The following is a 16,025-nucleotide window of genomic DNA, read 5'->3' as shown; positions in this document are numbered from 1 at the left end:
CAAGCATGCGCGCTGCCAACCACATGCAAGGCGACCGGCCGCTCTCAGCATGCTTTCCTCCGCATAGACGTATTAATAATAATGAAGCAAGTAATTATGCAAAGAGTGGGCTACGTCAATCAGGGGCCGCTGACGTCATGGCTCTTCTGACGTCACGACAGGTCTGTTGTGACAGTTTGATGTGTGTCGCACGTATTAGTCCTGAGCCTGCAGCTGATGGAAAATACTAGAAAGGTGCATGTTGTACCATGGTTGGACCAAAGCGGACTAACGCGGACTAACCCAATCCGCATAGAACGAGTCAGACCAACGCCGCGACCCGTAACTTGAAAGTGTGTATTTGTATCGTTTTGGCGGGCTTTTGCGAAGATAACGGACAGCTGGCAGTGTGACATATGGTATAAGCCTCGTCGGGCTTGCGGTTGGTATCACAGTACAGACTCAAGTTTCGTATCCTGGTTTCGAAAGAGCCTGATAACATCTGAAAGAATCCAGAAGACGGTTTCTGAGGTGAGTTTGTACTGACTTGATAAAATAATATTAAAAGATCCAGAATAGAAGAAGTTCATGTTTGAAATTGAGACATCGTGTGCGTTTGTATTCCTCATGGACTACGTGCTCTACTGTTCGCACAGTGCCGAATTTTCAGCAGCTGTTCGTGTGCGCATCCCACAGTTTTACAAACTTATAAAACGTCGCTGGGAAATTCAATACGAGTTTTACAAACTTATAAAACGTCGCTGGGAAATTCAATACGTTTTCTCGATATCATGCAACCAGTTCAGTCTTCACTACTATAATTTTGCAACAAAATTTCAAAACGTGATTGAAATGCAAGTATGAGACACTGCATTTAGAATCATAAAAATCCTTGATGCATAAATCATTTTTTAAAAATACCACGAGCGCACAGTCCAAATTTGGATCATCTTTAGATTCAGATTGTAATTATTGCATGCTGAGGCCGAAGAATGTACGTTACGTGAGTTAAATTTACCAGTGTACCGATTCAAAAATATTGTGAAAGAAGTGGAAATTATTACGTGTCTGTGTTGTCGTATCCATAGTAGCAACTTCGCAATTTCCCTGAACACAGCGATCGTTGGTGTGAACATCGCGTGGGTGGGGGTAAATAGGGAGAGCCCGTTAAATTGTTGCGAGGAGATCACGTTTACGCCGTAGGATCTCTTGTGGATTGGCGACATTCATTTTTAAAGACAGAGTGTCCAAAATATTCTGTCATGATGCAGTACGTTCCGCGTATGAGCAGCGTGCGTACGTGACGCACCACGTGCACCGCCTTCATCAACGACGCCATCAGCAGTAGGTAGGTCATGTCCTTCTGGTGGACTTTCACACGTATTGCGACATACTAGATCAATAAACCGACCCTTCGCTAGCCGGACCTCTATCCTATCTCTCGACCAAATGTTCGTGGGGGTGGGGGCAATTTATATCAATCTCAAAGGGTCTTGCTTCATGACAACCTGTGGTTTTTGATATCGGTTTGTTATTATGAGGCCGTTAATTGCTCGAGGAAGGGGGATCAAGTGGAAAGCGTATGTCTAGCTTGAAAATACGCCCACGCGGCCGAAACTGCCTCGACTGAGGACTGTGATTGGATGCTGCTCTGAAACAAAGCAGTCTTGAAATTTCCCGTGTAGTTCAAGTCGCTGTGAAAATTGAGGGGAAAATAGCAATTATTTTGCCTGGTGGTTGTCCTAAAACCCTGTCAAGGCTTAATATGTTTTTACCTTTTCAAGATGTAAACAATCTGGCAGTAGATCCTGATACAAAGTTGGCTTCTTCAGTGTAAACTTTGGAATTGAGGTGGTTTCAATTGCAAGACAATACATCGTGTAAAAAATATTTTTGACATTAATTTTCCTCAGTATTCCGGCCAAACTGATTCGGTGTAAATTTGCGTCGCCATCACCTTAATTATAACCAAAAATTGTCCTACCAGCTGAGGAATTAGTCTCAGAAGGTTTTATTTTGTTTGCTCATCTTCGTGATTTTCTAGGAAGACATGATTATGAATGCTCCAAGCTGTCCGACAGTAGACTTCTCTATATACAGCCGATGACTCACGTCTACTCCAGACTTGGAGAAATGGGGGGGGGAATCTAAAATTCCCCTCAGCTGCGGGTGTGGCGGTGAAAATTATATATACATGTATTTGTTCGTCTAATTATAGTACTAGCATGACATTATTTACTTATGTCTACAAGCACATTCTTTTTTAATTTAGGTTTCGCAACTTTTGTTCAGAAGAAATATTACCATATTGGAAAGTTACATTTCAATAGAACTATACGATCGAAATTTGTATTCATGTATTGATACTTTCGTCAAGCGTAATGGATAATGGCACGACCTACTACGATGGCTCACCCGAAAGCATGCATTTCCGTTCATTTTTTACATCGCGAAATTATTTTATGATGCTATTGACGCGGAATCGAAAGTCGTTACAGTTTCCCTCCAAATAATGTATGCGTTCATTATAATGACCATTATAGTATATACATGCACTGGTTTATGACAACATGCATAGCCCGCTGCGCTGACAATCTGCCTGCGTGTTCATCTTGAATTTTGCATCGCAAAATTTGCTGTTAGTGGGAATCAGCTGCAATAATGGGGCTTAGAAGTGCGCAACTGTGAAATATTTACGTGTGTGTCAGACGCGCGGTCAGCTGTGTTTATATGAAATATTATATTGATATTAATAATATTATATTAATAACATGTTCCTCGTAAATTGTAGTAATAGTAATAAGGAAAGCTATAGCCCCCGTCTTTGAACGTATTTTTGCAACTGAAAATTGTGTAGAGAACATGACACTTAACACAGCGCATTATAATTGACTGAAGCGAGGTTTTATTAAAAATATATATACTCCATATTTGGCAGATACGACATTGAAACCTTGACATAATGTTTCCAAATCATAATGTTTATTTAAGTTTATATTTACAAATAGGTTATTTGGGAGACATTTGGTGGTAAATTTTTCAGCATTAAGGAGACATTGGCTTTTAGGGAGACAATTCAGTGTCTCCCAATTTCAAACTACCAGAAGGAGGCCGAATTTTACCGTCCAAATTTTGAAAGATGACAGATTAGGGCCTAAAATGAAAACATACAAAGTTTGGTTCAGATCAGATTAGGGAATATTGAATTATGGGACAGTAAAGTTGGAAAAAATCTGTGCACGTTCCTATGCCAATGTCTCCCTAATGACCCATTAGCGGTAATTATTATAATAATTTTTATTTTGTCTCCTTTTTTGGCGGGGAGTATGAACCCTTAGTAGGATGGACTGATTGAGTATTACATGTCAAATAATAATTGATTGCTTGTCATTCGATTATGCGCGCACCGTACATCCCGAAGGCCTTGAAGATGCGGCACTGGATTTATGAATGAAAGGAAATCCATTGCGTCATTGAATGCGTAGGCGGAGCGTGGGATGGCGGGGAGAGCCCGTTGGGAAGGGGGGGGGGCTTGCGCAATACTTCCACTCGAAATCAAATCGCTAGCTGCAGAGTCGCGTAGGAGGCACGGAGCCATCGAATTGCAGAGGGGGAGAGGGACTATCCAAGGACAGACAACTTGCACCAGGGAGGGGAAAAAGAAGACACGAATTCAGCCGTAGGGAGACAGAAAATCGATAGTGAATGCAGTGCGAAACTAGTGTTGATGTTTTGTCTAGAGACTAACGCATACGGTATGACTTTGCCAAATAAACCGGAAGATATTTCAGATTGAAAAAGTTACCTACCTTTATTTACAAATACAAAAAGATAAGAAATCGGGAAGCGGAAGTTGCATCAGTTAATTAACGAGAGATGTTCCGGATATTGTTTAATCGGAAAATATGTCTCTTCTGTCCATGATGTCAATGTACCGTGTTGTCAAAGTGTTGTCATGATGAGAAATGTCACATTTTTGGTTTCGTCGAAATTGAATGAAGAAAAGATAATTACGCATAACTAAACTCATCAGTTTAAACAAAATTGGGCTTTTACAGAACATGACATGATTTCAGACCGAAAACTAAATTCAGTGCTAAGACAAAAAAGAGTTCCGATGTCTTAGGTCTGAAAAGACAATCAGAACACCTAGCTTTCTCTCAGTTAATTGCACTTTTAGTTCAAGTGGGTGAGACTAAGAAATTTCCACTTGGGACCTGCGTCTGGATTTCTCCTCCTCTGCGTCTGGATTTCTGTAAGCGGTCAGTAAACAAGCGGGGGTGGGGAAAAAGTGACAGTTTGTATGTCAATGGCGCAATGGCATGCTTCATTTCCCCGTCTCACCCCACCCTTCCGTTTAGGAGCAGCGACTGCTGAGTTTTAATTAGGAGTGTTAAATAATGATTACTAATTGAGCGTGTTCTGTTTCAATGGGCTTGACAACCGGGATGTGATAATTATACCGCAGTTGGAAAAACTGAGGTCGAAAAATAAAACATAGCACACAACTGGCACGATCATAAGGCATTAAGTTGTTGCTGGCACGCGGAACCGGGTTTTCAATGAAAAAAAATAATCATCTCCCCAGTTCTCTCATACCAAAGACCATTCGTTTTGTAGAATCCGTTTTCAACAAGGCTTGGTGGCGGCAAACATATCAGTCTTTTATAGCTCGCGTTGTTCTGAACATGCGTAGTACTGTGAAAAGGGTGTCTGCTGCTACCAAAGCTGCTACTCAAAGTCTCCCATTGCCATTTACAAAACATATGATGTGCTACTTTAAAGATGGATTTACGCCCGGGAGATGTAAATTAATTGTGGATTGTTGCCCTGCCCGACGTGTATTTTAACACTGTTTACTCAGTGTATGCCCCGAGGGCTTGTGAAAAAAACACAAACGTACTCGGGCGAGACTCGAAATAGTTGTTCGCTGTACCCGCTGGTACATCTGATTCGAACCAGCCAGCCGACACCGGCAAGCTCGGTGGTCGAGTGGTTAAGGCATCTTCACTAGTAAGCAGGAGGTCGTGGGTTTGAGTCCCACCCGAGTACGTTTGTGTTTTTTTTCCACAAACCTTCGGGGGCATACACTGAGTATTAAAATACACGTCGGGCAGGGCAAAAATACAAAATTAATATGATGTGCTAGTTTTCGATCTTGTTTCATCTCTCTCTTACCCTTCTGTATCACCGCGCGCGGATACAGGAGCACAGAATTCGTCCCCCAACAGTCAGGGTCCCTTGTTTTCAAACAGGGATTTCTAGTCTCGGTTTTAAATGTCAAATTTCACTTTTGGGGGTTATTTTGTAATGTTTGATATCCGGGGACATCTCAATTTGATAATGATAACAGTCAACACTTTACTCCCACGTTCTCTATGCCTGTGGGTGTATTGAACCGCATATGGACCTATTTGTGTCCATATTTCGCAGAACGATACCCGGACAAACACTGTACGGACATTGTGTTTGCAGTTTTGTACACCACGCAACAAAACTAAGATCCCATATGCAGTCTTAATCCTTTCTTTTGTTTTTACCACACGTGCACTGTCACAGTTACAGAAATACACGAGTGCATTAGGTCTTAAACCAGTCCAGTGTACACGATGCCAGATTTCGATTTCCATGACTTTAAGATGTGTTAAATGTTGTTCCTTTTTGGGGGGGGGGGTCTTAATTTGATGATGATACCCCCCAAAAATATTTGCTTCATATTTCGACGTGGGCGCGTAGCCAACGTTGTCACTGGATATTTTGATATTTCCGGAACAATTTGCTTATTACTATTTAACAAAACTACGACACTTGCCAGTTTGAGGTTATGTTCTTTAGTTTTCCTAAACAAAGCGATCCCTGAAATGTGATCGCGATGTTGCCAGCCGTGAAAACTAAAACCGGGGAGACGTTGGTGAGTTTCAATGCTGAAAAGTTCGGCAGCTGGGTCACATGGGTGGGGATATTATCGGACCGCCGCAACAGAAAAGAACAATTGTACTTGTAAAACACATGTTATTCATTGATTCCTTGACACGTTTTTTCATTGTACCATTTGCTTAACTTCACCCACACAACGAAACTGAAGAGTGCGGTCTCCGCGAGAAAAAAAAAGGCCGTGAAAAGTGCAGACGCTTTTTTTTCTCTCGAGAAAAGGAATCCCGCGAAAGCGAACTACTCGCAGAATATTCGAAGACCTGGGGACGATTTCATGAAACCAAATGGTCCGTGATGACACACACGTATCTACATGTATCCGCACATATATCCACATTGACACTGATTCGCTTTGAACGTTGAGGGCACTGTTGCACCAACCGCATGCGGATGTCAATGACTGGACTGCAACGTTCTGAGGTTGTCGCCCGCCTAGCCTCGGCTGAAAGCTCTAAATTTTCAGCCCATAAAGACTTCGTTTGTGGCGTTGGAATGGCCTGGGTTTGGACAAATCCAGCATCATTATGGGCAGCATGTTGACGTTGGGATGACCCAGTAACGGCAAAAGAATTTAAGTTTCCATTCTGGAAAAGGTCGTTTTGGCGAGTTATTGAGCAAAGAAAAGAAAACCACTTAAGCCAAGGGGAATCGTCACGAATCACGTATTTATGGGGACTTTTTCAAAATTAGGGCTATGCATTGTTAAAAATTACCACAACATCTAGCCTCGTCTCATTTAACTTCTTTGATCCCTTTCTTTAGTAATGGATTTGTTGAGGGAAAAATCCGACTGGAAAGACAGTGTGATCCAAACTTTCGTATTTTCAAAAACAGCAATACAATTATTCTTGTTAATTTTGCGTCACTGTTTAATTGAAATAAACCCCGGTTGCTATAGAGAGAACGGGAGGGGGGAAAAGTAAAATTTGTCCTGGAAAACCGATCAAGCTGGTAACTATTGTCAGGAAGCTAATCTGTACGCGAGGTCGAGAACGCCCACGCATTTTGTGCTTGTTTCCATACTGTAAGTGAAATGTACGTACTACGCCGGTGGGCCCACCCAGCCCGAAATTGTCGAACACTTTCTGGAAGCCTTTTGATCGAAATTCAGTGATCACCCTGCACTGACTGCACAACTGCTCAAAATGACGATAATAGTGATGCTTTTCTCCAAAAAATATTTCCGTTGTTTCACAATGGATGACATCATACGAGAAACCGAGCTCAGGGTAAAGTCCCGATGCGATTGTGCATGGTATGTGTGGAAAAGTACTGAACTAAACATTGCACAACCACTTTGAAAAAACAAGATCACTCAGTACTGAATATTCATAAAGGATTAAAATGTGACGGGAACAATTCGTTATTCAACCAATCAAATAAGGGAGACGGCAAACAATCCGATAAGCAGCACTGGCCTTAGGGTATATAAGTTTGCGCATCAGTTAGTTCCAGCATTCCGCCAGTGTTTGTCACTTTGTGTCTGGTTTTCTGTTGTTATCTCCGAGCAGCTGTTGGTCAATTTTTACCATTTTAGCAAACTGTGCCTAATAAGCCTGTCTCATGCTGGTATTAAAGGTAGATGTTTGGAGGAAAATCGCCGTCCAGCTGGGTCGGCGGAGTATTATTTAAAGGTTGAGTGAGTGAAGCGGCTCCAGCTGGTAGCTAGCTAGCTGACATATGCAATAAACGGCGCTCGGACAAGTGCAGGCAAGCCGTTCGTGTGAAGTGTACTACGGGGCTGACGTTCAATACTGTATAGTTTAATTAAGTGTCTTGCTTCAGTTTTTGCTGATTTTGGTCTCCCATTTGTGCATATTGCTGTAGCTGTCATATTCTGGAAAGACTGGATTCGAAGCAGCAACACACCACCATGGCCTCTACCGACTCGTCCATGCGTTTCCAGGTCCTGAGCTTCGAGCAGGTGAGTCGCTTGGATCACGTCCTTCGGGAAACCATGAGCGTTCACGGTAGGGGTAACTTTCCAACTCTGGACATAAACTTGCTGGATTTAATCGATGTGGTGCGGGAGAAACTCGAAGAGGAGGGGGTACATGTCAGGGGGATCCGGCTGAACGGTGGGGCAGCCAGTCACATCCTCTGCGCTTCGGAACACCAGTCTTACAATGACGTCGATTTGATCTTCGGCGTCGACCTGTCACGGACTGAGAACACCCGCATCATCAAGGAGGCTGTCTTTACCTCCTTGCTGAACTTCCTGCCGGAGGGAGTCAGTAAGATCAAGATGAGCTCCTGCACAATGCAGGATGCCTACGTCCAGAAGATGGTCAAAATTTACAACGAGAACGACCGATGGAGCCTCATTTCTCTCTCCAACAATACAGGGAGAAACGTGGAACTTAAGTTTGTCGACCGGATGAGGCGTCAGTTTGAATTCAGCGTGGATTCTTTCCAGATCATTCTCGACTCCTTGCTCTTCTTCTACAAGCTGTCTGAAATCCCTATGAACTGCAATTTCTACCCGACCGTCATCGGTGAGAGCGTGTTTGGAAACTTCGACGAGGCGCTTTACCATCTCAACAACAAGTTGATCGCGACACGGAACCCTGAGGAGATCCGTGGAGGCGGACTCCTGAAGTACTGCAACCTCCTTGTCCGGAAATACCTCCCCGCCAGCCACGAGGAGATCAAGATCCTGGAGAGGTACATGTGTTCGCGGTTTTTCATTGATTTCAGCGAGCTGCCGCAGCAGAGGCAGAAGCTGGAAAGCTACCTGAACGACCACTTTGTCGGCGACGACGTCTGTAAATACGAGTATCTTATGATCCTGCACGGAGTGGTGGACTCCAGCACCGTCTGCCTCATGGGGCATGAGAGGAGGCAGACGCTGACCCTCATCGCCGACCTGGCACAGGAGGTTCAGCGCTCGCTGGCATTCCAGCAGCAGCGTCAGCAGCACAGGCAGCCGCAGGTGCTCAGCAGCTTGCACCAGCATCACTTCCACCAGTACCACAACAGCAACAACCACCACCACCACCATCATGGCCTGCAGCCTGTTGGCGTGACAACTCGCAACCACCGACAGACTCCGTTCATTCCATACAGCCACAGTCAGGGTGGATACTATCCTTCAAACACCTACTACGGTCACAAGGCAACCCATCACAGCAGCTACTCTAACTTGAACACTAACCTGATGCATGCATACTAAGCAAAAAACCAAGATGGACATAGCAGGTGAAAAAAAAATGAAACCCCAGTCTTAATGGGAACTTGTACTTGCCAATGCCTTCATGGATGTGATTGACATAACCAATTTGACTTCTTCCAAGAACCTACAGATGTGTACATTTTAAAATTATTAAAAAACAAGTGCCGACTTGAAAAAAGTTTTGAAAAAAAAATTCTAAAAACTTGACTTAATGTCATAGTGCACCTTCAAGTTTCGGTGTTACATTATGCATTCCAGTTTATTGGCTCTTTTTTGTATATAGAAATATGATCTCAGCTTGTCTGGTTGGATGGTATTGACTCAGAAAGCAAAGGTAATGCATTGGAGCATAGTTGGGTTGGAGTTGTACTTCTGAAAGGTGCTGAAAGTGTGTGACTTGGGGGAGATGAAAGGAACCATCTATTTGACTTGAATTTAAGGATCTTCAAAACTGTTGAAACTGACTTCACTCAAGTGCTGACTGCAATGACAACAGTTCTTCCTTGCTCAAAAACGGGAAAAATCACTATTGTACAAATTGTATATTTTCATTGGAAAAAAGTTTTAAAAGTTAACCAATGTATTGATATCTTGTTTTTTTTTTATTTGTTATGAATTTTTGTCGTCCTGTAACAGCTTTGAGGGGATTGCACCATCTCTGGCTGTGTAGCTGTCCTGAAGCTGTTTACAAGTCCCATGTCCAAAGGTCAAAGGGCGCTATTCAGACAGCTTGTTTGAGAACACGTAGTCCCGTCTTTCAGACTGGTCAAACATCTTTTCAGGGATATACGGTTTTTGTGGGTTTTTTTAAAACAAAGTGTACTGAAAATTCCAGGCCAGTTTGTTCGTAGAGCTTGCCAGCGAGGGCATGTGATGGAGCTTAATCTTCAAAGGTAAATTTTTCTGGGGTTCAAATGTTGGGACTTGTTTTTCTTGTTTGCCACACAGCAGATTTAAACCTTGTGCCACACTCAGTAGGACTTGTTGGTTATCAAATATTTGAACTTGCTGGTTTCTTGACTGATTTTGATCAACTTCGGAAATGCCCCTCTTGTCTGTCTCCACTGATCGAAATCTTGTATTCATATCAGCCCTGCTTATTCTTTGTTTCGCCGTTGAAAATTTGGCCCCCCACACTTTTTTTTTGAAAATGCAGTGAGGATGTGAATTGTTGCCGTTATAACTGATGTGTCGCCAGTGCAGGGTTCTTGTTGTATAAACCAAATTAACTGTTGTTTGAATATCTAATATGGATTTCAAAATATTCCAGCAAGGTCTGGTAACAAATAGCTGTTCTGTGCATAAAATGGCAGGCAATTGTTCCTGAATCAGGTACTTTCAAATGTTTGATCAGAACTTGTTGGTTTTGAAAGACATGACTGTACTCTTTTTAAGTGTGTTCATCCTGATGAAATCAAAGAGATAATTGTCTATTATCAGACTGCAGCTTTCCTCACTTCGGTTAAATATGCATTGAAAGTAACTTGTAACAACAACGGTTTAGTATACAGTTAGGCAAAAGCCTAAAGGTATAAATGTAAACCAGATTTTATTGTATGATGTATAATTTTTTTCCTTTACATTTTGGAGGTCAAGTTTTTGTGTTTCCTGTATTCAGCCACCACAAAGAACCAATTAGAGGAGTGGTTTTTGTAGCATTGTGGTTGACTGGTCCAGGGCAGCTGAGACTGTATAGGCCTTGTTCAATTACTGGTCACTCTCAGCACATGTACATGTACATTGTACACGTATGTACATGTACAATGCGGTTGACTGTGTAGCCTCAGTCAGTCAATTGACTCTTTGTAAGGATCAGCTTATTGAAAGGTTGGCCCTCACAATTTTATTGATTTGAAGAATTGCCTAGTCTTTGCCAGTCAGTTGCCTAGTTGCCAGCTTGCCTGCAGCCTGAAACGCAACCAGCAGTCACTTTTTGCCTTGTACTATCCGGTATTTTCATAGCCGCAATCAAGTTGTGTGCTACATACACTGTCTAACTGCAACTATTTGAGGAAGCTTGCATTCTGTCATGTGTCCTCAGTTGTGCAATACTGTAGGCTGGCTGCGTTCCTTTCTGTAAGGTAGCCAGACAGATGCGCTTGGTTGAAACAAATTGATCGGCCTTAAAAAAAAAAGAATTCAGTGACAGTAACCTGAAAGCCTGGATTATGAAAATCAGGTTTATTGTGCGTGCACACCTGTATAATTTGGAGCCGGAAAGAACTGTAAAATGGATTTCATGGCAGACTGCATCAGCCCGCTGGTTTAAATGAAACTACAACGCGCTGACTGGCATAGCTCAGGCGTGACATAAATATCTGTCGGACGGGAAATAATCTGACACTTGGCTGTCTTAATTACACCTAGGGAAGATTTGTACAGTCTCTGTTCAATGTTCCATTGCAAATCGAGTCAAAAGGAGAAGACAAGCGGGAAATATGACAAAGTGGCCCTGTGGCTGTCCCACCGAGATGAAGTTGTTTTGTTTTCTGTGGAGAAATTTCGCTTTCAGTTGCATCAGTTGCTAAGCATTTTGTGCCCAGTTGTACAAGAAATTTCTGAAGTTGCCTGAAGTTTCATTTTTGTCACAACCCCGATATTCCCAACTACTGCTGAGCATCAGAAACCTTTTCATCCTGTTTCATTTAAAATGTTCCCAAATTATTTCCAGGACAGACCAAAGTGGGAACTGTACTCAAGAAAATACTCACTTGAACTGGGCATAAAGTGGTGTTTATATGTTTGACATGGTCGTACATACATGTATGTATACACAGACTTCACTCGGCTTGATGTTGAAAGTTAAGGTTTCAGGATTTTTTTTGTCTGTGTATAAGTTACCCGTTTCCTGTAAGCATGAGTGGAAGTGAATACGCTGTATCTGCATTCCATATGTCCCTGTTCCAAAGGCCAAGTGCCTTACCGGATACGGACACCCTACATTTTTCATGCTTTGCAAGCATGAGCTTGGAAAACGAATTTATCTCTGAGCAGACTTGATTAACTGCGCTTGTGCTTTTTGGACCGGTGATTCCAAAAGCGTGCGAGGGTAAAAAGGACAGGGCAAGGCAAGCAGTGGAACATAACCTCCCATATGACGCTCCCAGGTACAAATGCACTGCTGTCTCATGTGAAAAAGATCAAGGAGGTCAGAACCTTGTCACTTATAGAAAGAATGCCCTATTTGCATTTGTTTCTTGCAAAGTGGTAAATTCTGGAAAGTTCAATTAAGAAGGTTCCTGGCCTCCTCCAAACCACCCCAACAAAAGCTGCAGACTTTGGGATAGGGTTAAGCATGCAATTACAAACAGGTAGTTTTTACTTTTCTGAGATGTCCCAGTAACTGAACACGTTGCCCAGGACATGTACTGTGTATTTCTGAAGGCTGGCATGGTTTCATATTCCGGTAGAGCTTTGAAATTCAACACTTAGTTACCTTTGTTGCTTCTCATTAGATTACCAGATCCTTTTTTTTTCACAACCGCTCATGTGTGCCCTTTTTTCCTGCAAGGACCGAAAATGCAGGGCTTGTTCCAATCAAAATCACTGAATGATTGGGTTGCATTGTGATAAGAGTTAGCTGAGAATACCAGGTATTTGATGTGAAATGGAACTCAGTTTCAGAAAGCAGCACTTACAACTTGTTCTTAAAGGATTTTTTTTTCTTCTAATGTGTCAATATGTGCGTGTTCATAACTGTATTGATAATTTTGTGGGATAATCAGTGATTGCATAGGGTCTTTTTTGGTGGTTGTTTTTGCTTCCATTTTGTGTGCTTGGTAGCCATGACACAAGGCTTTGCAGGAGTGCTACTACTTTGCAAACATTCTAATCAGCTGTCAATGTTATATAATACCACAGCACTGTGAAAAACTCTGGCTGCTGCCTGAATCAGTGGTAGGGTTCAGGAGCTGTCCCTGTTTTGTTCCTGACAAAATTTATGGCATACAAGTGTTGTTTATTTTGGGGGGGTCTGTGCAGGATTTGGTATCAGAGGGCATGTGCATATCACATCCCTGCCCCCCCTTTGTAATTGCAGTCTCCTAGGTCAGGCTGCAGGGTCAGAGGTTGGAAGGTCGACCTCCTGCATGAAGGAGTATTTCCTGACTAATCTCTGTAGATTTCCAGGTTTTTGTTCCATCCTTGGTAATGTATGGATATGAACAATGCTGTGAAATGCTCGGCATTGTAGTTTGATTTTGTTTTACTCTTTGCTGTGGGCTTTTTGTAGCAAAAGTGTAGTTTCAGTCTGCATTCCAAGAATACTTTTGTTAATCAAAGGATATGTTTCAGCATTTGTCTCCTGCTGTGGGGAAACTGAACGTTCAAAAAATTTGTGGCTTACATTACTTAATTGGAACAAGCTCACTCAGCCAGAAAATGCTAGCCAAATGATCTGGTGACTTCAGCATATTCGAAACTTCTCAGATTCTTTCTGTTTCAAATATCGAGTTTTTTTCACCAACTTGTGTTAGAGTGTTACTGTTTTCAAAAGAATAGCTGGTAAACTGTATAGTTTAGCTTTGACAACTCATGGAAGTAATCCGCTAGCACTGATCTGGACAGTGGGGTTGGAATGTACATGTATGTATGGTAACTCTTAAAAAAAGGTAGGGGGATACTGCTGTTTGCTGATACGAATTGCTGTAAACACCTCTGCAGGTGATTTGGAAGATAACCCGGGTACAGTTACAAAAATACTAAGGGCAAAGGCTGCCTCGTTAGCAGTGATCTGTGTCAATATGTTGTTTTCACATATCAGAAAGTATACAAAAAAAGTGACGAGAGTCACAGGCTTGTCCAGTATTTTACCATCACAAAAGCATCTGTGTTTGTATCTGAACGGCATTAAGCACTGAAGGAATAATTCTGTTGTAATGTCATCCTTGGCCATGCTATTACCATTTTGTGCCTCTCTAATCAGATTTCTTGCATTAATTGTTTATTTTGCTTGGTGTCCCTTGTGGATTTTAGTCATTTTGATCTTTCCGTTTAACTCTCTATATACCAAGTGGACAGGAATAAGCAATATACTGAAGAAAGAGTGCATTGGCTTTCATTGGACTCTCGTGTAAAAACGTAAAGTTGTACAGTTAATATGGTGAACAATTCCATCAGTAAAGGTTTCACATAGCAGCATGGATATATACCCCAGCTTTTTTTTTTTTTTCAAAGAAAAAGTGACCAAGATGTTTATGCGAGTTTTTTTTTAGCTATTGAAACAGACAGTCTGATGGTTTGGTAATAGGAGTGAAACTGCAGGGAAATGCTAGGCGCATTGGCGAAAACAATATCAAAATTATGCACATCAACTCTTTATTGTACCAGTGTGTATTTTCTGTTACAGTTCTGTATTTAAAAGAAACTTAACGAAACAAAATGTGATGTTAGTAAAGTGTAACTACTCTAAGATGGGCCTTATTTCTGGAATTTTTGTTTAACCCTCTTTGGGAAGAATACTTGGCATGAAAGCTAACGTATAATCTATGTAATAAAAGTTAAGACTTGAGTGGCCCATCGTAAAGGTTATTCGTCAGAAGGCCACATACAAATGTAATTATGTTTTTATTTTCAGGTGAATTGCTTTTATTTTATCCATGCCTTGCTTTATGCTATACTTTGTAAAGACAATTCAATCTAATGCAAAAGAGGGTGAGTTTTGTTGGAATCATTTGAAAAGTTTTATTTTTGACTTGACAATTTGTCATCTGTAAGCTATGATGTTTTAATGGAAATGGTTGAAGTTTTCCTTTTTTGTGCTTAAGGGAGTACATTACTGTCGGTTTACAATATTTTATTTAATTAGCTGTGAAGACCAAAAGGTTTGTGTGTAAAACATTACCACAAATTACAGATTTCAACTACTAGCAAAAATCTTCCCCCCCCTTGGGTTAACCTTGGGTTTTGTAGCCATGCTTAGACAAAAAGGACACATACACTAAGTTTGTCCTATTATGATTCGGTGCGTTAACATTACTGTTGTTTGTTTGTTCTGGAGTAATCCAGAATGTGGTGTGATATGACCCATCTTTCACATGATGAATCTTGCAGAAAGACTCTTAAAAATTAAGTTTATCAACAGAAAAGTATATATTGTAATAAATCATATATATTGTAATAAAAAAAGAGAAAAACTTCATATTTGTTTTTTATTTGCACAGTGTGCTGATTTAAAATATTCTTATGAAATTCACAAGGAATTGAACTGCATCTTTCATCCAATGCTTCACTGCTTTGCAGTTCATTTTGGTTTGTTGGTCACAAAAACTTCCAACTTTGGTGGCCAAATCTCTTTGCATGGAAATAATCATTCCTAATAGAATCAACCATTAGCTGAAATATCTGTCCTGTAATAGGGGCGTTTCACAATAGTGCGCTTCCAAGAGCTTGCAACACGTTGGCCAATCACAGTGTGCGAAATTTGTTGACCCGTTTGGAAACGGAGGGTCGACAAATTTTGTGCGTTGTGATTGGCCAACACGTTGGAAACTCTTGGAAGTGCGCTATTGTGAATTACCCGTATTGGTGTGAACATTTTCCAAATCTGTGATGAGAAAGTATATTGAGAGAGCTGTCGGTGTTCAACACATTGATTCATTTTGCATTGAGGGGAAGGTTTGTCTTTTTTAACTTGAAGTTGTTTCTTTTTTTACATTGTATTTCAGCTGCATTTTTTCTGAGTTTTGTTGTGTTATGCCATGTTTTTGTTTTGTCTGTCGAAATTGTTCCATTGTTGTGTATTTCATGTGTTGGATGTGCTGTTTCCTGGCAGTGGTATTTTCTAAGAATGTGATTTCAATTTGTGTGTTTCTCACATGATGCATGTGTTACCTTCCACCTGGCCTCTTCAAGACAAAGTTGGGAGCTGAGACAGTTTACCCAGAAAATTGACATAAAAAGTCAAACCTTGGGATTACTACCAACGGTTGGACTTCATTCC

General features: G+C 41.4%; 1 protein-coding gene across 2 annotated transcripts; it reads left to right on the top strand.

Annotated features, from left to right (window-relative positions):
• Window positions 1–252: 252 nt before the first annotated feature.
• LOC147794998 (terminal nucleotidyltransferase 5C-like) lies at window positions 253–15,224 on the top strand. Of its 2 annotated transcripts, none has more exons than XM_087132352.1 (2): window positions 253–510; window positions 7,741–15,224. In XM_087132352.1, the coding sequence occupies exon 2, from the start codon at window positions 7,787–7,789 to the stop codon at window positions 9,083–9,085; it is 1,299 nt and encodes a 432-aa protein (XP_086988478.1). In that variant the 5' UTR covers window positions 253–510; window positions 7,741–7,786; the 3' UTR covers window positions 9,086–15,224. The 2 variants fall into 2 exon arrangements, with proteins under 2 accessions (XP_086988478.1, XP_086988479.1); XM_087132353.1 differs by lacking the exon at window positions 253–510 and adding an exon at window positions 7,370–7,491.
• Window positions 15,225–16,025: the final 801 nt, after the last annotated feature.

The sequence above is a fragment of the Acanthaster planci genome, unplaced genomic scaffold, assembly GCF_054643075.1.
Source record: "Acanthaster planci isolate LZ-2023a unplaced genomic scaffold, COTS_SCS Contig225, whole genome shotgun sequence".
Taxonomy (NCBI): Eukaryota; Metazoa; Echinodermata; class Asteroidea; order Valvatida; family Acanthasteridae; genus Acanthaster; species Acanthaster planci.
This window is presented reverse-complemented; position numbering and strand designations above follow the sequence as displayed.